General features: G+C 42.3%; 3 protein-coding genes across 5 annotated transcripts; 2 read left to right on the forward strand and 1 right to left on the reverse strand.

Moving 5' to 3' along the window:
• The first annotated feature begins 59 nt into the window (after positions 1-59).
• On the forward strand, positions 60-12,469 carry LOC136432611 (uncharacterized). Of its 3 annotated transcripts, none has more exons than XM_066424015.1 (15): positions 60-157; positions 1,597-1,927; positions 2,047-2,243; positions 2,458-2,682; positions 3,203-3,478; positions 4,598-4,649; positions 4,946-5,013; positions 5,573-5,653; positions 6,049-6,126; positions 6,550-6,597; positions 6,825-6,903; positions 8,281-8,333; positions 8,725-8,774; positions 11,522-11,751; positions 11,846-12,469. In XM_066424015.1, the coding sequence occupies exons 1-14, from the start codon at positions 146-148 to the stop codon at positions 11,646-11,648; spliced, it is 1,677 nt and encodes a 558-aa protein (XP_066280112.1). In that variant the 5' UTR covers positions 60-145; the 3' UTR covers positions 11,649-11,751; positions 11,846-12,469. The 3 variants fall into 3 exon arrangements, with proteins under 3 accessions (XP_066280112.1, XP_066280113.1, XP_066280114.1); XM_066424016.1 differs by lacking the exon at positions 11,846-12,469 and adding an exon at positions 9,776-9,906 and having other exon boundaries at positions 11,522-11,637; XM_066424017.1 differs by lacking the exon at positions 11,846-12,469 and adding an exon at positions 9,776-9,925 and having other exon boundaries at positions 11,522-11,633.
• Positions 12,470-13,165: 696 nt separating this feature from the next.
• LOC136432614 (left-right determination factor 2-like) lies at positions 13,166-16,443 on the reverse strand. The gene is made up of 4 exons (XM_066424024.1): positions 15,672-16,443; positions 15,182-15,428; positions 14,688-14,924; positions 13,166-14,379 (listed from the first exon to the last, which is right to left on the reverse strand). The coding sequence occupies exons 1-4, from the start codon at positions 15,943-15,945 to the stop codon at positions 14,055-14,057; spliced, it is 1,083 nt and encodes a 360-aa protein (XP_066280121.1). The 5' UTR covers positions 15,946-16,443; the 3' UTR covers positions 13,166-14,054.
• A 3,415-nt stretch (positions 16,444-19,858) lies between these two features.
• LOC136432615 (univin-like) lies at positions 19,859-22,047 on the forward strand. Its single transcript, XM_066424025.1, has 2 exons — positions 19,859-20,253; positions 20,685-22,047. The coding sequence occupies exons 1-2, from the start codon at positions 19,968-19,970 to the stop codon at positions 21,491-21,493; spliced, it is 1,095 nt and encodes a 364-aa protein (XP_066280122.1). The 5' UTR covers positions 19,859-19,967; the 3' UTR covers positions 21,494-22,047.
• Positions 22,048-22,721: the final 674 nt, after the last annotated feature.

Consider the following 22,721-nt stretch of genomic DNA (forward strand, 5'->3'; position numbering starts at 1 on the left):
ATTCTTTCTGTGGCAATAGATGAACGATTGTATGAAACGTGTGAATATTTATAAAACGCCCCCGAAATCATCACTTGTACTATTCCAGACAAGGGGTGAAAAAAAGGATACGCGCCGCCCACAACCCGTCCGGCCCCCGTCCACCATGTCATCCAAAGTAACGCTTTATTTCTTTTCTGTACCGCTTAAACAACCTTTAATAGTGCCCGTAGATCTGTATATGAAACCTAGTATTGCAATACACTGTTTAGATTATTGCTTTTAGGGTAAAAGACCGATAGGAAAATCGATAGAAAAATGCCTCAGTCACATGTTTTCCAAGGGGCCCCGTAGGGGGTGTAGCCGATCTGGGGTCCCGCTCGGGCTCTGAAGCCGGGGAGGCCGATCTAGGCCCCCACCGAGCTGATTTTAAGTGCGAATCAAAGTGAACCGCGCGTTACCCGCGGGCCCGCCCGAGCCCACAAATAGGCGGCCACAAATAGCCCGGCAGCCGCAGGGAGTCCCGGGCTCAAGTGCCCCGCCCGGCCAAAGTGCAAAAAAACAACTTACAGACAACTGACTGGCGGTGGCCGTTTTTGTTTACATCCAAGGTATTGGATTTTATTAAATCATCGTACTACTACTGCTACTTATCAATATTCAAATTAGCAAATCAAATTATCAATTATCATGTAACAAATCAATAAATCAATATTTTGCATTCCACCTGATTTTTCATGCAACAGCGTCACCGTGACATGATCGCGATCACTCGTATTGGATTGGAAATGTAACTTTAGCATTATTAATTTGCTGAGTCACAAATTGTAGAGTTTGTAAATTTACTACAGTCACATTTCCAAACATATGCCTCAATAGGTAGTTTCCATCCAGGCCAGTATACATGTAAGACCTGTTCCACGGTCCCACCCAGTCATTTCACAACAGTTAAGTCGCATTGTTAACTTCAAGACAGTTGTGTTCACACCTGTTTTAAAGAAGATCTGGTTAGAATAGTCCAAACCTATTTGTACTAAGTTTTTATGTTCATTTACTTTACTTTGCCATTATTGTGCCACCATTTTGAAACCGCGTTGTACCATAGCCAGCTTACTTATTTTGGTCTCTGTACACTCCATTGAGTTTGTATTCTGTACACGCTGTTGAGTTTGTTTTGGGTTTCCTGATCTCCAAGGAGTAAGATCAAAGTCATCTCATCATTGGTCCAGTGGCAAAAGGAGGCCGTGAACTGCAGGAAAAATGCTGCATGTCCTGTATGTCAGTCAGAACCCCCCCTAGACATCGAAGACTAACTCAACTGGTCAGCCTAATAGGATTTCGGTGAAATTGTCTCAAACGACCTGTAGTATTTTCGACCAAATCGATTTGGACAGATTGAATTTTTAAACATGAATGGTGTCTAATTTGCGCTTACAATCAGCCCGGGTCCTGATGAAGAAAAAAAGGCGCTGGATGCAAGCCGTAACCTTATCGCGAACACGTCATCAGGGTCCCCGCTGTTGTTGGGCCAAATTTGTGACATCACAGATCCGTCGCTCAGAAAAAGCCATTCACACTACATGTTCTTCAAGTTTTACTACTTTCATCATGCCAAAGGGAAAGACAACATTCCCAAGATGGAAGATAACAGAGAAACACAGACGGAGGAGGGAAGCAGCAGAAGCAACTGGAAGCGAGATGCCCGAGGGAACATGGGGGAGGGGGAAAGCCAGTCAGGACGACGACCTGGATTACGAGCCCTATCCCTCCGGCCTACAGACCCCGCAGGCGGCACAGAAGGTTCCCATCTCCGAGGACCAAGACGAAATGATCGCGGCTTTCATAGAAAGCCACCCGGCATACTACGACATGACACATCCTGACTATAAGAACAAAGGAAAGAAGAGTGCATGGTTGAAGGAGGAGGCCCTCGCAATCGGACTGACGCGTAAGTTTCTGACTTCATTAACTACTTCATGTTCAATTTGCAACTTTCCTGCAAGTAGTTTTTTTTGTTGGGAAATTGAATATAAATTTTGTTATGTTTTCCCTTCCATCTACCTACAGCCAAACAGGTCCTCACCAGGTTCCAGACAATGAGGACCGACTACTTCAAGCTGAAGCGGAGGGTATCCGGAATTGGAAAGAAGGGCAAACGTAAGCCCAAGATCACTCCACTGCAGGAGTTTAAGCTGCGTCGTTACCAGTTTCTCGATGCGCACTACCGGGGGCGGGGCAAGAATTTTACTGGAGAAATCGGATGGGTAAGAATCTGGAATCTGATGCGTTTCTCTTCTTTGCATTCCATAGAATTTTCTTTACATGTTACAATATATCCTCACAGTTTTGTCTCTGCTGTTCAACACTTGTCCTTGTTCATTTGTTCTTTCCATGAAATTGAATTTTCTTTGCACGCTATGATATATCCTCATAGTTTTGTCATTGCTGTTCAACACTTGTCCTTGCTTACCGTGTCAGGTCCAGCCATCAGAATCCAGTTCAGACGAGGATGACGTGGAAGACGTGAGGTTCACTTCGAGTGCGGAAACCAGCGCGGGAACCAGTTCCAAACGCAAGCGCTACGACAACAGCGAGTCGCCCTCGCCCAAGAAGAGCAAGAAGGGGGTGACAGAGTTTCTGGTGGAACTCCTGACTGACTCTCGACATAAGGAACTTCGACAGTCACAATCTACCATGGCAGTGGTACAATACTTTACTTATAACTGCTGATTTCTGTGAATGAAGTTTTGCATGATTTGTTCTTACAGAATTTCAACAGATAGTTCTCTATGTGTTTGTTAGTTTTACTTAGCTTTTGATTAGATATAGACTTGATATTTTTGTGCGTTTTACTTTCATTATCCTACTTATCACTCAGTTGTAATTTATCTATTTAGTATCCTCTTGTTGTTACAGTTATTAGATTATTTATTATTTTCTTTTATCACCATTGCTTGCTATCGTTAATATTTTGTTAGACATGTACAAAGAAACATGGGGCCATAGGAAAGGACTCGTATAGATAATGTAGACAATATTAGTGTCAATGTTCCCCATTCTCACAATCCAATGTATGTTTCTTAACCTTTAGCACTCTGAAGTAGCTATTTGGCACCCAATTCTCTATTGGTTAAAGAGTTAGGCAGCAGGTAGAAGGTTAAAAATCACTATGTACTTTTTGGAATATGTGTGAAATATAAAGACAGAGAAATAAATGTTGCAGGCTGCCAGCAGTGCCAGCCCCAGCACCAGTGGCACGAGCGAGCGGAACGCCTGGGCACAGTGGCTGTCCAGTCTGCAGCAGGAGATCCCACAGGAGGTGTGGCGGGCCTACCAGATGGAGACGTTCTCTGTGGCCATGCGCTTCGCCATGGGGGCACAGCACCAGCAGGAACAGCCCATGAACCTGTCTCGACAGGAGCTCGCACTGCCGCTGCCCCCTTTTAGTGTCTCAACCCCAACAGCACAGGAGACACAGCCAAACTGTCACTCACAAACGGTATGTATACCCTCACATTGAACAATCTGAATGTTATCAGACATACATTTCTGTCCACCAATAGCATAAGTTTTTGTTCTTTTTATCTTATTTGATGGTATTTAATCAAGCGGACTCCGGGTAAAATTGAACGATAATAGAGATCTTAATGGAACAAACAAACAAACAAACTTCATGAACTCTGTTCAAAGACAGTCCCCTGTCGCAGTTGGACACTTTATTTTGATCACTTTTGTTTGTATTGTTTGAATAAAGACATGTTGTCTAACATATGTTTTCTTGATACATGTATCATACAATAATTGTGTTTGTGTTTTTTGTTTATTATAGGTCACCACAAAAGACTCAAAAGCCACTCGAGGTTTAGGGTTACTTAAAGCTTAATGAGAACTGCGAGAGACAGATAAGAGAGAGAGACCTAAATTGTAATAACCAACATGTTGCAAGATGTCTCTTGATCGCTAGCTTGAAGAGGTCAAGATTGTACCTATCAAAAAAGCTATCACAAAGAAACTTGTTCTATAGAGATTCAGTTCTAGTAAAGAAATATGGAACTTCTGCCTGAGGTTTAGAGTGGAGGAATGAAACGCGATTTGCATCTCTGTGATTCTTGTGCTTGGAATAAACTGGAAACAAAAGACCAAAACTGGAAAAGATAGACTAATAGTATATTATTATGATCTGCTTGATTAAATAGCACTACAGCCAAGGTGGTGGCCATGATCTCAAATACCTTTTCCATCACAGGCCTGGCCCATGTGGTGCTTCAATGTTCAAATAGTGCCTGGAGTTGTCCTCACTTTGATGAGGGCATCTGATGACCAATAGAGAGTCTCAGTGACTCTCAGGACCCCTATATTAAAGTGTGAAGGAAAATTTACATAGTGACTGTGAAAAAGCCAGTGTTCCTCTGACTTCAAAGCCCCACAGGGCCTAGACCAGCTACACCCACTACGTCCCCCTTGGAAATGTGACTGAGGCATAAGTAGGGAACGTTGTCCATAGCAAAGTTACGCTGCAGCATACAGCTAACACTTGTATGTACTATGTATTCTTTGTCTTTCAGGTTTGATCTTTCATGGCAATTCTCACGTTTGTCCCTCTTTTTTTCCATACCAGCCTCTCCTGTATTCATACTTCCGTAGTTCCTGTGCCTGGAGGGTTCGCATCGGTATGTTAACATTAATCAATTAATTGAATATACAAATCTCATCGTCGCTAATTGTTCTTTTGTACATTTTGTACTCATATCAGGCTGTGGAGAATTCATGAAATTCAAGTTTCCATACAATTTTCAGTCATAAGTCAAAGAAACTCTGTCACACAGCATGAAAAATCGATTGGCCTATGAGTCTGAGAGGTCTAAATGGCTTTTTCAACACTATTTTTTGGGAACCAATACCTTTCTCTGCCAAAGATAGAATTCTATCTACTATGGATTTAATGCTTAGTGATTTTTTCTTCTAGCTCTGAACCTGAAGGGAATTGAGTATGACCAGGCTGCAGTGCATCTCATGAAGGATGGTGGACAACAGGTAGAAATTGGGCACGACTATCTTGCTTGATATGTTGGATCACATTTATTTTGTCTCATTTGTGAAGCAAAGCTTTAGTGTTACTCTTTTTGCTAAAGCTGCCAAGTCTCGATACATTTGTACATCCTTTTATTTTTTTTTTACAAAGTGTACCTTTGCGTTATAAAATGGCATCATTATAAAAAAGAATCTAGGACTACATTATGTTTTAAAGATTTTGGTAAGACTTAGATAAAAGACCATACATGCCCAGAACATGACAATGTGTTTGCCTATGTTACTTAGTATCTTACAGCTTGTATGATGCTGATCAATGTTGTTAATTCTTAAAACATTAATGTTGCATTATCAAACTAGTAGATTTAAATTAAAGCCTAACTTAACCTTTAGCACACTGAAGTAGCCGTTTGACACCCCATTCTCTATTGGTTACAAAGTTGGGCAGCAGGGGGAAAGTTGAAAGTCAGAGTTTTTTTCTGTGGCAATAGATGTATGGTTGTGTATGGTGCACTTGTTGCATTCCCAACTGCTGGTTTAGCATGTCTCTATCCCCATACAGAACTCTGAGGAGTACAAGCAGAAGAACCCCATGGCACAGGTGCCCACCCTGATGATAGATGGAAACAAACTCACCCAGTCTGTAAGCCTACTCATTTCATATTTTCTACATTTCTGTCATCTGTACTTAAAGCATAGCATAGATATCATAAGATTTGGAGATTACTTCCGGACATTTTCGAGTGACATCCATCACCCTTCTTCAGCATCATTAGAAGGAATGTTGTAGAGATCGATTTGTCTTTGAATAACGTATACATTTTTGTTTGCAAATACAAGTAGTGTCTGTTATTATAATGGAACATTGATTAAAGTCTCTTAGGGTTAATGTTTACTCGAATCAATATATTGAAAAACAAAACAGAATTAATGTTTACATAACAGGGAATGGATTTTTATGCTGCCAGCTATATATAAGTCAAGAAGGGGAAAAAAGCCTGTTTGTAGTGTATAACACTATCTGTTGACATTCTTTAGATGGCAATCATGGAATACCTGGAGGAAACTCGACCAGACCCTCCCCTCCTGCCAAAAGACCCTGCTGCAAGGGCAAAGGTTGGTAAAGGTGTAGTGTATTCCACCATAACCTTTTTCATTTTACATTACCACTAGTAATGAACACAGTGACTAACAGTCAAACCTGGGGTCAGCTGGCATAATTGAAGATAGTAAGTAGTTGCAACAAATAACACTTTGGGAACTACAATCATCACCGGATATTGATGTTCTTTCCACATACCCAATGATAATTACCTGCCAATGTTTCAGAAGTCCCTCTGCTACATTTCTCAGAACAATACTGACTGGCTTTGCTAGGTGGCGCTGCAGTGAAAAGATGTGGTTCCAAACATGACTAAGCTTGTATCCCCCCTTATAATGGTACATGACTCGAATGACTTTTCTTATCCATACACAGGAACTATTGACGGATACACTGATCACCATCATCAATGCCTTATCTTCAATTGTATATTGCAGGTTCGGATGATTGCGGAGACTGTCAATGCAGGCATCCAGCCAATTCAGGTAACTTTCCCACTTACACACTACCGAGTGTGAAATATTCTCCACTGTGTTTGACATTGATATCATTGAAAACAAGAAAACTTTCCACTCAGTTTCCAGTCTTTTGGAAATAAATGAAGTTCCTCCATAGCTGACCATGTGTTAGTCATGATAATCTCAGAGAACCAAAAACATAAGAATTTAGATGTGCAATGTCTAATACCACCATTTTTTTCCTACCTCACTAGAACTTAAGTGTCCTACAAAAGGTAGGGGATGAGAGGAAGATGGAATGGGGTCACTACTGGATTGACCGAGGCTTCACAGGTGAACATATACAGTCAAACCTGTATTAGCGGTCACCTTTGCATAGCGGCCACCTGCCCATAGTGGTCACTTTTTGTCGGTCCCTTGGATTTTTCCCATTGACATAAGCATTAAGAATTAGGCTATAGCGGCCACCTGTCCAACGCGGTCGCGGCCAGACGATTTTCGGTCCCGCGAGTACAGTGACACTGCCGATAACGGTCACGGCGCGCCGGTAGAAGCCGCATCGCCACCGCACACCGGCTTCAAAATCTTCATTTTTTCACGGAGTTATCAAATTTATACGGCCTCAACTGGATAGGATCATAATAAAGAAAACCAGAATGTTTTATCTTTGTTAGAAAATCCATGGTTTGACGCGAAGTCAAGTATAGTTTTCTTCACATGGCTTGCGTTTGTACATCGTGGTAAAATTGACAATTTCTGTGCATTTTGACTGGACAAATATTACGGCAGCCTTTTGGAAAATACAACCCACACATGTACCCGATGCGGTAAGTTCGTGAAATGTTTGAATGCCGGCCCAATTTCCATTTTCACCGGGAATTCATTCAAATTGTGCTCAAAACGTGTTTCGCGCAATTTTCAAAATGGCGCTGATACAAACTGGATAGGTAGCAGCATAAAGGTCAACGGAAGACACCACTGTTACGGAGGTATAATATACTAAATTTATTTTGCTGCAAAGTATCACTGAGGATAATTACTAAACCAAAAGCTTCAAAATGAATGTGGATAATAATACTGTGATGTAAAATTTGGGCTGTTGCAATTTTCTGAAAAGACAAAAAGCCCTCAAAAGAGCGACCTTCTTCTGAGTACCCTATTAGCATAATGGTAGATGCTGATCAACACAAGCCACAACAAGAGACTGAGGAAAATTGTCGCCACGATTTTATGTTTGAAAACGGTCGAAAACGAACAGTAAGTGACAACTGAGCAACATGTATTTTGTTCTTAACTAAGTAAAAGAACAACAATCGAACTTCTAAAATGCGCCTTACCTGTTTACTTGTGTACTGTACGGTGAATAAATGTATCTCAGTGGGTACTGAAAATATGTATCACTCGTGGTCAATTAATCAACATTTTCTCCATAGCGGCCACCTGTTCTTAGCGGCCAGTTTTGGCCAGTCCCTTGAGTGACCGCTATAGACAGGTTTGACTGTAAATTCTTCTTATTTAACATAGCAGACATATATACAAATCATATGTAATGTAACTAGTTTGATAGTAAAACATAATCTAAAAGATTTCTTCTCAGAAATTAAGCTAAAAAACTGATAAGACAGAACTTTTAAATCCATTGAGTCAGTTTCTGAATATGTTTACTTCACATACATGTACAAAGACAGCATTGCTTGTCTGTTGTTGCAGCTTTGGAAACTGCACTGAGTGAGACTGCAGGAAAGTACTGTGTGGGTGACCAGGTAAGCTAACATCAGCCAACATTTGTCAGCTCACTAAGAGTAGCTACGGGTGTTCTAATGTGGACGTTGTACTTCCAAAGCAAAGTTCCATCCTAAATGTGACCATAATGCTGCATGTTTTAGTCAGGCGGTAGTTAGACATTGCAGATGTTGTGGACTTTCTGTGAAATGTACAATATTCCATATTTTTTTAGATATTCTTTACAAACTACAACTGTAGCACGTGCATGCTTTCTATTCAGAAGAGCATTTTGAAAGGACTTTATGTGACTTGAGTTTCGTAGAGCCCAAGGTACAAGGGTTTTAGAATCTTGAGTAACGTGAATTGCTTTTTCTCCCTTCATCTTTCTGGATTGTTTCTAAATATCTTCACTACTTTGTCTGCTTGCAGGTGACTATGGCTGACCTGTGCCTTGTGCCGCAGCTGTATAATGCTACAAGGTGAGTTACTTGATTCTGCTGCTTTAGAGTTTTGCTGGTATGTTTAAAGGGGCACTCAACTCCAGAAGCAAGTGTTCTGTTTCTTTAGATACTATTTTTCTGAATCCAAAAAAATTAAATATATTGGCAACTTGACAATGAGTTTGGACAAGGTAGGAGTTGCCTTATACAGCAACAATATTTGGATAACTTGCCGAGTACACTCGAGATAAATTACAGTCAGTTGTAACATATTATGTCGTAAACAACTATTGGAAGAATGTTAAGTGCGTGCTGGTAAGAAATCCTTGATTGATCTTAGAAATTATCTTTGAAATGTGTTTCTGTTTACTTGTTAGTCAATTTATACCCCTAGTTACTTTGTTTCCCACTTAATTTGGGCCAAAAGTTGACTTTGATCTCTGTCAATCATCCCATTGAAATCCATTCTTATGATTTAAAAAAAAAAAGGATGAAAAAAAAAGTATACCCTCTGAAAAAGGTGGGTGATGTTAGGAAATCCAGGGCTAATCTTGAAAATCATGTCTTGTCTGTATTGTGTGGCTGAATAGTTGTTCATCAGTTTGCAGCATTAGCAACTCATTTATCCTCTTGCTGTGGACCAAAATTTGACCCAGACCTTTAGCAAACATCCCATTATAACTCATACTTAGATGCTATGTTGGAAGGTCTACATCAACACCATCATGAGGCTACATGCATATGGGGAGCATTAGTATTTAGTTACTGGATTATGAATGGTCCATTTCTCATTTCATCACAAAATTTGGTTGATTTTTCATTCATAAAACTGTGGTCTCTTTGAAAATAACACATGCTTCTGGCGTTGAGAACCAATTTAAGAATGGATGGACATCATTTGAACAAAATTACTACACTTCACAAAAGAGATTACTCTTTTTTATATTTTTTTACCTCGATTTCCAAGCAAGCTGCATTGAGCTGTAGAATATTTGGGGTGTAGATTTAGTGAGTTTTTTTGCTGTTATCTTTTTCTATAGAAACAAAGTGAACATGGACAAATTCCCCAGGATTTCCGCCATCATAAAAGGCTGTTCCGAGCTGGAGTCGTTCAAGGCAGCCCATCCATTCAGCCAGCCAGACTATATTAAGGAGGAAACATAGAATAGATGTAATGCTTGCTTCCTCTTGTAAAAGGCTTCTATCGCCAGATTTAATTTTGATATAGCCTCTACCAGGCTCCGTCCTATCGTTGGGAAAATAGTAGAAATCAGCCGAGGTACTCCGCTTTACAGGGTAGGTCCGCTATAACACTGTATAGTGGACCTACCCTGTATAGCGAAGTACCGCGGCTGATTTCTACTATTTTCCCAACGATAGGACGGAGCCTGGTAGAGGCTAATTTTGATACTTTTGTGTACTGTAATTTTAAGAGATTGATAATTGAGTCCAATTGATGTTCTTGGGGTACATGTAACAGAATGATATGTCCAATTATCATATGAAGACATGTTTGTCTGTCTAGATCTGTAATATATTCAGTAATGGAGGTATCTACTAGTAATACAGTATTACACATTCTACACTGTATTTGTGATAAATTTGGAACAGCAGAATGCCTCTTATTGTTTTGATCGATTTAAAAGTGATAAGGTTTCAATTAGTGACTACAGTCATTCCAAATATGTTTCAAACCTACCAATTACATGTATGTACAAGGGTTGTTCATCAAATATTTTTCCTGACCTAAGTCTGGTTATAGTAGGAAGCTGAAATTTACATACATACACTGTTACACATCTCTATAGGTCACATTTTTTTCTTAATTTCTGCAGTCTAAAGAGTTTGTTCTTACAGGTGCTCATGTAGAGTAAGGTGTGTTAATGGAGCTAGTTGCATGGTCATTAGGGTCCTATAAACACCGGCTGTTCACTAGAAGTCCTAGACTGATTAACAATAGGCTGAGAGAAATGGAACTATAAGAGCACGGTTTCTGGTAGTGCACTAAAAAGCATTTCAAGCACTGCATTTGAAATTTCTACTTGTTACTACAGGTATAACCAAAAGTGATCAGGCAAATTGTTTGACATTGATGCACAGCCCTTGTATGCACTATACTGGTATGCCAGCACACACCCTCCGCTGTTTTGTAAGACTGCTTGTTAGTTAATTGATCTCTGTGGAATTCCTGTGTTAAGTTATATAAGTGAAGCTCTAGAATGTTAAGAGAGTGCAATAATGAATGATTCCAGGCTGAAAGACTGGCTTGGTTTGACAGTCAGCCATGTACGTGATGTTTGCCATAACTTAAGATATGTTGAGCATTGAGCAAAGACAGAATATCACATACCTCTATGGGGACCTGTATGCCTTTTTCATGTAGAGCGTAATCAGCCATTTTGGTACCAGACAATTCATAGGGGAACCACTCAAGTAGAGGGTAATTGGTGCATTCTATGTACAGTGTAACTGGGACCTGATTTAAGTGTAAAGCAAAGCCAGCCTGACCAATTTAGCATATTATGTAGCTGCTGTCCTTCTGAATTTAGCCTAGAGTGTTGATGGTACGGTACTATCCTCCCCCATGCAGACACCCCCCCCCCCCCGTATGTTTGCATGCACCTCAGGTTTGGTGGAATAACAGTTCTAAAACTGTTGAAAGAACTGAGTGTATACATCTGAGTTTTTGTGGAATAACAGTTCTAACACTGTGAAAAAAAATTCTCTTCAAACTTCCCATTGTACCCTTTAGTGTAAAAAGGCCACTTGCTCTTCATGCATTCCAGGTTCAAGGTCGACCTGTCCAAGTTCCCCACCATCACCCGCGTGTGTGGGAACCTGGCAGAGTTGGAGGCCTTCAAGGCGGCCGACTACTCTCGTCAGCCCGACACCCCCGAGGAGTTCAAGCCGTGATGTCGCTTGTCCGGTTGTGCTAGCGTCCATAGTCATGGATGTAAGATCATGATTATAGATGCAGTCATCTTCCAACTCAACATATAGTGTGGTGGGGTCCAAGGTTGTACTAACGTCCATAATCATGGATGTAAAAAAGATCATGATTATAGATACAGTCATCTTCCAACTCAACATATAGTGTGGTGGGGTCCAAGGTACCTCTTTGTAGGATGTTGGCACCAGAACTGAAAATATTCTCCTAGATCTAAACAAAATTTTGCCTAATTTTTCCATTTAGATCTATGCCAACTTCTTCAACATGTTTTTGTCAGTTTTATCACATGTCAAGAGTTCATCTATGGTTAAAAAGACCAGTACATTCTTGAAATAGTCCAATACTTGAAAACAAAGCTGATTTATATAAAAACCCTGTTTGTCATCATGTCAAATTGCTAGGCAATGTGATTGAGATTGTGAATGAGATTTGACTTGTTATGTAAAGGAATGACCAAAACATCAACTTTTGTAACACTCCCATCCTACATTAGGGACCTTTAATAAGCTATGCTCAAGTCTGACCCACCTAGAAATGGTGTATAATATTGCAGTAATGTAAGATTATCTTAGAAAAGAAAGCAATACCAATGTTGACTACAAGCTACATGCTGATAAGATCAGTTTGGTGAAGGCTGTAAAGATATCAGAAGATTTTATTGCGTTCCTGAGAAAAATCAGTAAAAGGGCAATGTCTTAGCAGGTGACTGGATATTATTTGAATCGTTATATGGATTGATTTATGTGGATGAAAACAATAAAGTAAACAATTCTACATCAACAAAGTCTCTTCTTATTCTGATTATTCCTGTGTCGGCTTTTGTAAATCATACCACTGAACATCTTTTATTACCTCCTTGAAATGCCATGGAGGGTTTATTTCAGGCAGCATTTGTGTGTGTGTATCTGTGTGTGTCTGTTGGTGAACAAGACAACTCGATAACTACTGGGTGGATTGGTTTCATATTTGCTGTGATGGTAGGGTGTGACAAAAACTGGAAATGATTACATTTTGGCCCCCTGGTGACTTTTTAGGCACTGCAGCAGAATTTCCGATTTTGATATCTCGAGTTCTGATATCGCATGCTATGGTCACGGTTTTTGGTCGGTAGATAGCTCTTGTGCTTGGAAAAAAAGTGATATAAGTTTGGACCTCCTAGCGGCCAGTTTTGGAATTGCAGGGGCATTTCTGTCAGTTTCTTTGTGGGTGATGCTGTTAATCACAACCCCCCATCACGTTTTGTGTCATACTTCGAGATGAGGTTTTGATAAAAAAAACTACCGGTAATTCTCTAAGTTCAGCCTTCTTGTGTTCTTACGTGACGAATTTCTACTCAATCATTAAACTTTTACAAAGTTGTCTAGTATTTGAATTGAACAAGGTGGTTATATTTTTTTCGAAATCAAAATACCTCAAGGCGCATGCATACGATATCTCACATACAAACACATACACACAAGCAACACACAGTACAGCACAATTAAACTTCAAAATACTTTATTTTTACTCCAAAATCACTCCTGACAAAGAACCATAAATTCTTAAATCTCAGCATCTGAAGGATAAGAACACAAACATGCTGTCTCATGTGCTTCAAAAATATATGCTTTCTGTAATTACAATATTTACATCACGTTTTTTCGGTAACAAGTATACCCCTTCCTAACCTATGCACGTTATGTACAGTTGTTAGATTGGACTCAACAGTTGGAGGTGCTAGAGCAATAGAGCATTCGCTGTTTTTGTGTGCATAAATGGTTCCTTACTAAATCATCCAGCAAATTAATTTTCAATCAGATACAGTGGTACACAGGAAGCAGTATGTAAGAGATCCGTTCTGCTTGGATCCAATAGAAAGGATGCATGACACATGACGTAACGGAGAGCGGTCCCAATACACATCCCGGGCGGGTGCCCACTCCGGGGGTCCCGCCTCATTAACTGTTTACAGCTTAGCATGTCTATTAGGTGAGAACAGGGTGTTACCACCACAGATGCCCAATACACATCCGAACGGTTTGTGGCTACGGCGGTCAAAAACATATATTCCAAAGAGTTGTTGTGTTACTGAATGGTTTCAATGCAATTTTAACGATCTAATGTATCAGTAGATGATGGTTTTGTATAATCTTCTAGTAGGTGATGGTCTTTTGGTTTGTTTGACAACCCAATACACATCCCAGACAGATGTGTATTGCCCTCGCATCTATTACCACAGCACACAATAACGTCAGTCCAGATCATCTCGGATATATACACTCCATAAATACTTATTATGCCACACGAAACGGGCTTCTAGCTTTTTAACACCGGCATTTGCACAGTTATCGTTGTTGAAGGACTTTCACAATCCAAACAGACTTAGTTTTTTACTGTGTGCACGCGCACTGTTCTACGATCATGTTGGGGAAGTCTGCTACCTCGATCTCTGTCTTGTCTCCTCTGCTGACGAGGTACATGACCGGGAGCGGCGCCGTCCTCACCACGCCGCACGTCTGGTCCAGCTGCTCGGGGTCGTTGTTCATGTACCACCGCGCGCGCTTCGCACAGCCGCCGTCGCACCTGAAGGCGTCGTAGCCGCGGGGCTCCAGGATGAACTGCTCGGCGAACGGCAGGTCGGCGAAGTCGATGTAGTTCTTGGACCGACAGCAGCGGTTGCTTCTCTTGGGAAGGTCCTCACAGTTGCGTGCACCACTGAAAATTTATTTAAAAAAAAGGAAACTCATGAATATCCACGTCGCAGTAAAATAAATTCACAAATGACCTTCTTACACTTTTCCTATGTTCACAAATCTGGAAATCCTAAAAGCTAACCATTTTCATCATTCGGCATAATACTACTGACTCAAAACGATTGAAAAACTCATGTCGATTGAAAAAAAGGGATCGCTACTTCGTAGGCTCGAAGGAGAAAACAACTTTTAGGTACCAAGAAACCGAAAGTGCTTTGAAATAAGGCATTTCAAAAGGAAGAAATACTGAAGACAGAAAGCGATGCCTACCTGGCGTCAGTGGAGTTCTCTGTGTACATGATGAGCTCGGGGCGTCGCTCGTTCTCCTCGGGAAGCTCCTGGGTGGCGAACTCGACCATCTTGGCGACGCGTGCCGGGTACCTGCCGGGGGCCGCGCCCTCGATCCACAGCTCCAGCCCGTGGTTCCCGCTCGGGTTCACCTGCCACTCCCGCACCGCCGCGGACACGTCGAACACCTCCCAGCCAGAACCGTTCACCGGGATCAGTCTGAAAATAGGCACAAAACAAGAGATATTTTAGTATGGAAGACATTAAGAATAAAAAAACGCTACAGAAAAGACGACGGGAACTTTTACAATAGCCTAGGTTGAAAAAGACGGAGACGAAAAACAAAAGGATGTAAAAATTCACAAATCTCAAATCAGTCTACATATTACATCCCGTAACTTTGAATTAACTAAGACGAAAATCAACTCATAAAAACCCAGTAGAATTGTTGTGGAGAAAGGGATGTTGCGTCTTACCTGGAGTCGAGCAGTCTGTTAGCGGAGCCCTCCTCTCCCGTGGCCAGCACCTGGTACACGGACACCCGGGCGGCGTTGACGGCACGAGGGTGGGCCCGGAGCCGCTTGTGGTGAGAGAAGTTGGGCAGGCGCTTGAACACCCGCAGCTCGGCGGACTTCAGGACGGTCTCCTCGGTCAGCCGCTCCGCCACGTTGAAATGGAAGGTGAGCCGGGTGGTCTCGGTGTACACAACGTCTCCAACGATTCCTGAGACAAAGGAGAGAAGTAAATCCGATTGAGTAAAAGTGATTTTCAAGACTCCAGAACATCTATTCCAACAATGGTTCGTCGTAATACAAAGACTTGTGTCAAATTGCAAACGTGGATAATATTTCACAGGAGCACGTACAAAAATTGCTGCAAAGTTTACGTAAAATGTAACAACAGTAAGAATAAGTATTTTGTGTTTAGGCTGAAAAGACAAAACGTCACAAAGTCTTGTTTTCTTACCTGGATTCTTATGGACGGTGCGGAGAAGTGTCGCCAGGCTGGCCTCCCTCTTTCTCCGGCGGGTGTGGGCAGGCGCCTGGTGCAGCTTCAGCATGGACTCGTACTTGGCCCTGATGTGCGCTGGGACCACCACGTCCCTCTTGCTCACGGTCAGAGTCGGGAAGTCCTCGCCACCGAGCTTATCCAGCAGGGTTCTCCTGACGTGTTCCGCCGAGAACGCCAAGGCGCCGGCCAAAACACAGGAGAAAAGCGCACAAACTAGAACAAGCTTCATCGTAGTAGAGATAGATAGACGAAAAGTCGCGAAGTGAATCGAAGAGCGGAGCACGATGTTGCTGCGAAGGTTTCGTCTGACGAAATGGTGATGAATAATTATGCTTAGACTTTTTATACCAGAACCAGCCAGTCGTCTAGTGGCTCTCCACGACCTGCTAATAAACCGTCTGTCTCTTTGATTGTGGTGATGAGCCGTCCCACCGCCTTCCGCAGTCACCGCACCTTTTCATCCTAATCATTTCGTCTGAGTAGCACTTGCTGTGTACAAAATAACCTCCATTGTCTGGCTTCGGCCCCTGTCGTGTTTGTCTACACCTTTGACATTCAAAACAGGGGACTGGCGAAGTGGACCCAGTGAAATCGCACCCGATACACGAAAAGAATATGACTAATAAAAGCATGAATGACAAACTAATGGGGCTTTTGTTTTTCCGACTCATTGAGAAGTTCTGAGCCCGTAATTAAGATGTCCAGCCTTGCTCATGTCTGATACACGGCTCTGTCGGGGTCCCTCGACACAAAACTTCAACCCTAATTAACTAGTGAAGATTTTGAATACCAAAGTGTCTCACAGTCTCACACCTAACTCAGAAGAATGGAATAGATATGAATTTGTCCTAGACTGACACATTGTTGAGCCATGTGTATTGGAATCTAGCAAAAACTCGCCAACCAAATATACAATCTATTTCTAGTTCCATGGAGCCACTTAATCTATACCGATATCTATCTCGAATCCCTTTAAATCCAGAGACAACAAGATATGAAACCAGAACCGGGGCTAATTTCAATTTCAGTTTAGAAAGGCTGTCGATATTATGTAAACTCTGTCGCGACAAAGTGGGCGAAAGGACAAGCGAGCAAATATTACATTTCTCTCAATTTGGTCTTAGAAAATAATGTGGACTGCAAACAATTTCAAACAGTGGTGAATACGAAGGCATGATGACTTCAGGAAAAAGGTTCAGAGGAAAACGCCGTTATATTCATTATCTTTCTGTTCGCATATCAGATTCCTTAATGCTTTTTTATAAACTCCATTCTCCATAGGTTTTCCCAACGTATATTTGTTTATGTCGGTTAGCTTGACACAGTGTAAAATGCCTTTGTTGAATTAAAAAAAAAAAAAAAACTGCAAAAAAAGATCAGGAATTTTGTAGTTTGTTTATTTTTCATCGCTTCTCTTATTCTTTGCGGACTGGTGTCGTGATCATATTACAGATATCGAATAATATGTCAATATTATGTTGACTTGTTCTTTTTTTAGAACTTGGCGTGGTTTTGAGAATCACAGCCAAGCCAACGCGCTTGGTTCCATTGTCATGGCGCTTGGTGAACCTAAATGTGGCACAAGCCACGCTAAAGCCACGCCAAACTTCACTCTCCCTTTGTTTGCTGGCTTGGCGTGGCTGGAAACAACAATGCACCCAAGCCAACCTTCACTTTCTGTATGATATTATACCGTTAGAAAAATGATATGACAGTACGAACATGTACATTTTTTTCAACAGTACGGCGTTGAGGTTTTCTGAGTTAGACAACTCAATGCCGGTAGTTCGTTGATTCTAAAAGGTGATCACTAGAACTACAGCGGCAGAACAGTCACTTCGCCGCAATTCTCTGCAATTTGCATTCGTTTTTGTCTATACCATTGATCAAAAGCACTTTGTCAAATTTCATGTCGAAATTTGTCTTACTTTTCTTCTTACATTATGACTTCTATGTCGTTCCGTCCATACTTTGATGTCTACCCCTTTGATCAAAATGTACCGTTTGAACTAACGACAAAAAAGTTGTCTAATTTTGGTGGGAAATGTCGGTCTTTTGTAGTGGAAACGAATACTCCGCTCCCGCCGCATGACCGTGTAGTTTTCCAATGAAATAGTTTTGGCTAAACTGTTGTTTGTGGTTTGTTGTGACTTTTAAGGAAAGACAGATTATTTTGTTTGCCCATGAAACAATAAACAGATAACGTAGTCAACCACATGATACGTAACAATCCTAATTTGTATTTCCCCCGTACAAACAAATCTGGGGTGTTCAACTTCCGAGAAATGCCTACTAATTCATCAAGCCTTAGTCGGTACACTTGTGATTTTTTTCTGAGAAAAATACCAAAGTTATTATTGTTTCTAGAAAGGAAAAAACATCAATACACACTGCTAGACAGATGTAAGCCGACGTCTACTAGTTTTTTTGTGTGAGCAAAGTTTCTGACAAATACACATCTGACTGTTGACACAATAAGAGGTTTCATTGCGTCCAGTTGACTTACATAATGACGAAAAGTGACAACCGATACGGTGCGACAAAGGACTCCCATTGCAGTGTGTTACTAACATGTTTTGTCTTCTCTCCATAATCCCGCCGCTCAGTTAAGCTTTTCACACGTTTTTCTGTTTGTTCTGAAGTGCTAAGCAGGTAAATCTCCGACGATCGGGAGGCCTGAGAACCTAGGCGGGGAGCGGGGGCCCGGGGCCCGGAGGACGATTGGCACACAAACAAGTCCGCGTCGAATTCTTACTCAAAAGCTTGGGTCTGAGACATATGTGCCAGACTGGTTCACGCATTTACATGACATACCGTCTGTTTTATTCCAGACGCGCCAAGCCGAGTTGGGGAACTATTTTTAAAAAAGCGACGCGCAAACGGCTTGGGACGCTCAAACGGCTTGGGACGCGCACACGGCTTGGGAAAAAAATTCACACACACATTTTTTATTTGGCTTCCGATCCAATATAGTTTGGTTAGCGCCCGCCGTAGGCCTCGACACTTTTCTCCAACAGTTGTACTTGTGTGTTTATTTTGACCTTTGTCCTGTGCACCATGGATAACCGGATAGATGCGCCCTTTATCACTCTGAATTTGTAGGACAATTAGTGGATTACAGGGCCCCGTCGGGCGGATCATGGTCTCAGACAGAACTTCCTGGCCCGACCGTGTGAAACACTCGGCACAATCACAAACTTTCGGAAAACTTGAGAGATTTGTGAATACCACGCTGTTCTTTCCAAAACATACCACGCTCGCTGAAAGCTTTAACGTTTATTTGGCGTGTGATCGTGTCCTAAATGCGTACATTTTTTCTATATTTGATTTTGGATTATCCTTTTGTATCGACAAATATCACGGGCTTTGCCCCGTAGTCAGCAATTTCCGATATCCCCTTCTCCTCTAACTCTGGTCGGGTGGTCTATCTCGTGTGTCCCGGCGTCTGCGCACCGAGACCATCAAACTGATCCCCAGGATTATGTAGGATTCTCGTATTTGCCGCTTGGGACTGATAATATATAGTTAAATACAATCTGATCCAAGAAGACGCCAGGACCCGCGGCATGGGCACCACGCCCTACAAACCAAAAAGAAACGTGAATTTCCTTATTTTTGTTGGAAAGGTTTTATTTTTCCGTTCCGTTATTCTTGGACAAGATTCATTGACATAAAACAAACATACGTCTCGGTGGTAGTATTTTCGTAGATTTTCCTTAGCGGACATTACTTCACACTTCGATGTTGTCTGTTATAACATTAGGGTTCTGACGGACTTCCCAGACCCATTCAATACCTTTCTTCATTCTTGTCATATTGCGGCCACTGCTTTTACTTTTAGGAACGTCTCGGTCTTTGATCACGATGGCTGGTCTCACCTGTTGTCTGGGTTGACGGGTGTGTATTGCGAGAAGCCAGCCCTTTGTTCCCGTCCGGCCGGTCCCACCGATCAATGGGCGGTCATTGTTTTTTCTCCTCTGGTAGTTGATTACCACCAACATCATATGCATATGAATGCGCACGTCCATATGATAAACACGGCCGACGTCTGATTATTCCTGTCCCGAGGAGTGGTGCAAATTGGGCTATCGGCCGGAGGGAGGCTCAAAGGGGTGCTCATAAATATCGTAGTCGGGACTTAGATTAAATCTTGATGCCTGGCAAAACGGGCCATCAGTTTGTCGAGCGATAGCGAAGTGAACACACCTCCACTCTTGCGATCCCCTCAGTCTTGTCCACTACTCCTACACCATGAGAGTTGAAGTTCTCGTTTTCGTCACCGTCGTGACGACTGTGGTGAGCGGCGCAGCGGACGTCGACCCGAGGATAGCCCGGCTGGAGTCGGCGATGCTGCGCGCCTTGGGGATGACGCACAGACCGCGGCCCAAGAGAGGAGCGACCGTGCCCAGGCACATGCTGGAGCTGTACGGGCGGCAGGAGAAGCTCCGGGCGGCGCAGACGTCGGGAGAGCCGGCCGGCTGCCAGTTCCCAGACGTCACCGTGCCGGGAAACATCGTCAGGAATTTCAAGGGCAAATGTAGGTACCATTTTGATATTTTAGATCATTTTATTGGTGTACAGTCATTTTATGTGTACTTTTAATAATTGCTTGGCATCGTATGCAAATAGCAAACGTAACAGCAGAAAAGTACGTAATATTCTGATGATTATTGAGTGTTATACCCAGACCGTGTAAGGTCTATTATTTATTTTTCCATTACATATGAATTTTAAATACTGCCTTAGTGTCGTGTTGAGCTATGTTGTGGGAGTTTTCTAGCTCTATTTTCTCTAACAGCTCTAGCATGACTGAATTATGGTCCAGATAAGTTTGTATGACTTTTTTCTATATTCCCTGGCGAGCGCAGCCCATGATATGTTGATGCGAAAAACCACTGTCTTTATTTCTGTCACATACTTGAGTTTTTTTGCACCTTTACTAAATTATTCTCATTATTTCTATTTTAGATCACGACATCGTCGACCCTTCCCCGACGGCCTGCTCCAGCCGAGGCGTGACGTTCTCCGTTTCTGCCGTCGCCGTGGAGGAGTTTGTCCGTTCCGCCGAGCTCAGGGTGCCCATCTCCGACGACCCGCGGGTTTGGTCTGCGGCCAAGGCGTACACCGTCAGCGTCTACCGTGTCCTCCAGCCCAGCAAAGTCGCCAGCGCGGACACCCTAGAGCTGCTACAGTCTCACGTCATCACACCGTTCGACAGAGACGACATCAAGGTCTTCAACATCGCCAGTGCCGTCCAGCACTGGCAGAGACGGGCAGAGGACAACCACGGCCTGCTGGTGTCCGTGGAGGCAGTGAAAGCGGAGGACGGTACGAGGCTAGAGTCTTGTCCGCACTTCAGCCTCTCAGACGCGCAACTCTTCGTCATCTCCACGGACATGCAGCAGTGCAAGAGCCGAGACAAGCGCTCCGCCCGGACGGTAGACTCCTCCAAGGGTCCCGGCAACATCTGCAAGCGGAGGAAGCTGTACATCAGGTTCAAGGACGTCGGCTGGGACGACTGGATCATCGCACCGCAGGGCTACATGGCGTACCACTGCAGCGGAGAGTGCCCCTTCCCGCTCAACGAACACTTGAACGGTACGAACCACGCCGTCATTCAGACTCTGGTGAACTCTCTTACCCCCGACGCAGTACCGCCGGCCTGCTGTGCGCCCACGAAGTGGTCTTCCATCTCCATGTTGTACTTCGACAACAACGGAGACGTCGTCTTGAGACAGTACGAAGACATGGTCGTAGACGGCTGTGGTTGTAGGTGAAGAACTTTGTTTCACGATGTAAAAACTTGTATTTAAGTTTGAGAAGAGTTTTTCCAGAGCTGTGTATTGTACAGAATGTCCAGCCGAAGGATGTGTATTCCTTATTTGTGAAAATCTGATGGGGTGACAAACAGCACAATGGGTTGAAATGGATGTGTCTGGGTGGGTGATGACCAATTACGCCATTAACATCCGCGGTGGTCTGGAAAAGTGATGTAAGACACGAGTGTAACCGAACCTTGCTCAAAATCGTCATTTTTCTTGTCACGACGTAGCTCCCCATTTTTTTCACAAAGTATTTTGAATCCACGATTGTTCGTGTGAGGTATTCAGAGCATAAAGTACTTCCAGTCGACTGCCTGTAAATATTATTGTAAACGTTTTGTATATATGTAATTCAGCAGAGTTTTCTATGCAGGGACTGTGTTTATTTTCCTAAATTTTAAGACGACAAATGAGCAAAAATATTTACAATAGCATTGACTAAATGGCACTGATATCACAGGTGCCAGATTGTTTAGAGAGCTATGTCAATAAAACATCTAACATTTCTACGATGGTCTTTTGTTTCTCATCCTTCAAGTTACATTTACATTAAGGGTATGGACACGCTATTAACAAGATAAACAAAGTTATATATCAAAATGACTCACTGACAGTCACTGTCCAGAAAAAAAACAGAAAAAAATAACATTCAGCGTTTAATTTGCACAAGAGTAAACAAATCCGATTGATAACAAAACTAAACATGATATTACCTTTTGAAATTCATACTAATAAGACTATTTTTGGACAAAATAAACGCGAGCTGAACCCGCGTCATAGAAAGCATTACAAATTGAATCCAATGAGTTCCAGGCGTAGGTTCAGAATGGTTGCAAGTTGAAACTGGACAAAAAGCTAGCACTGAGAATACTGAATGTATTTAGACTAAACACACATAAAAAAACACACATCCAGGGCAGATTGGCAAGTACTTACAATATCAAACAAAAAGAACTAAACAGCGCTGAAAAGTACATAAAACAAACAAACAAAACAATAGCGCATAGGTAGATCCTACTCTCCGAGCAGAGGTTCGGCTCCGGCTCACTTTTGCCGTCTTTTGGGGCGTTTTTATCGGGCTTTCTATTTTGTCCCGTTTTCTTACTGTCAGCTGCCCAAACGACATAAGGAAACGGGTCAAAAACGGATGAAAAATCCAGCCAGAGCTGAACTTCTGCCTGGA

The sequence above is a fragment of the Branchiostoma lanceolatum genome, chromosome 4 (genome assembly GCF_035083965.1).
Source record: "Branchiostoma lanceolatum isolate klBraLanc5 chromosome 4, klBraLanc5.hap2, whole genome shotgun sequence".
Lineage (NCBI taxonomy): Eukaryota > Metazoa > Chordata > Leptocardii > Amphioxiformes > Branchiostomatidae > Branchiostoma > Branchiostoma lanceolatum.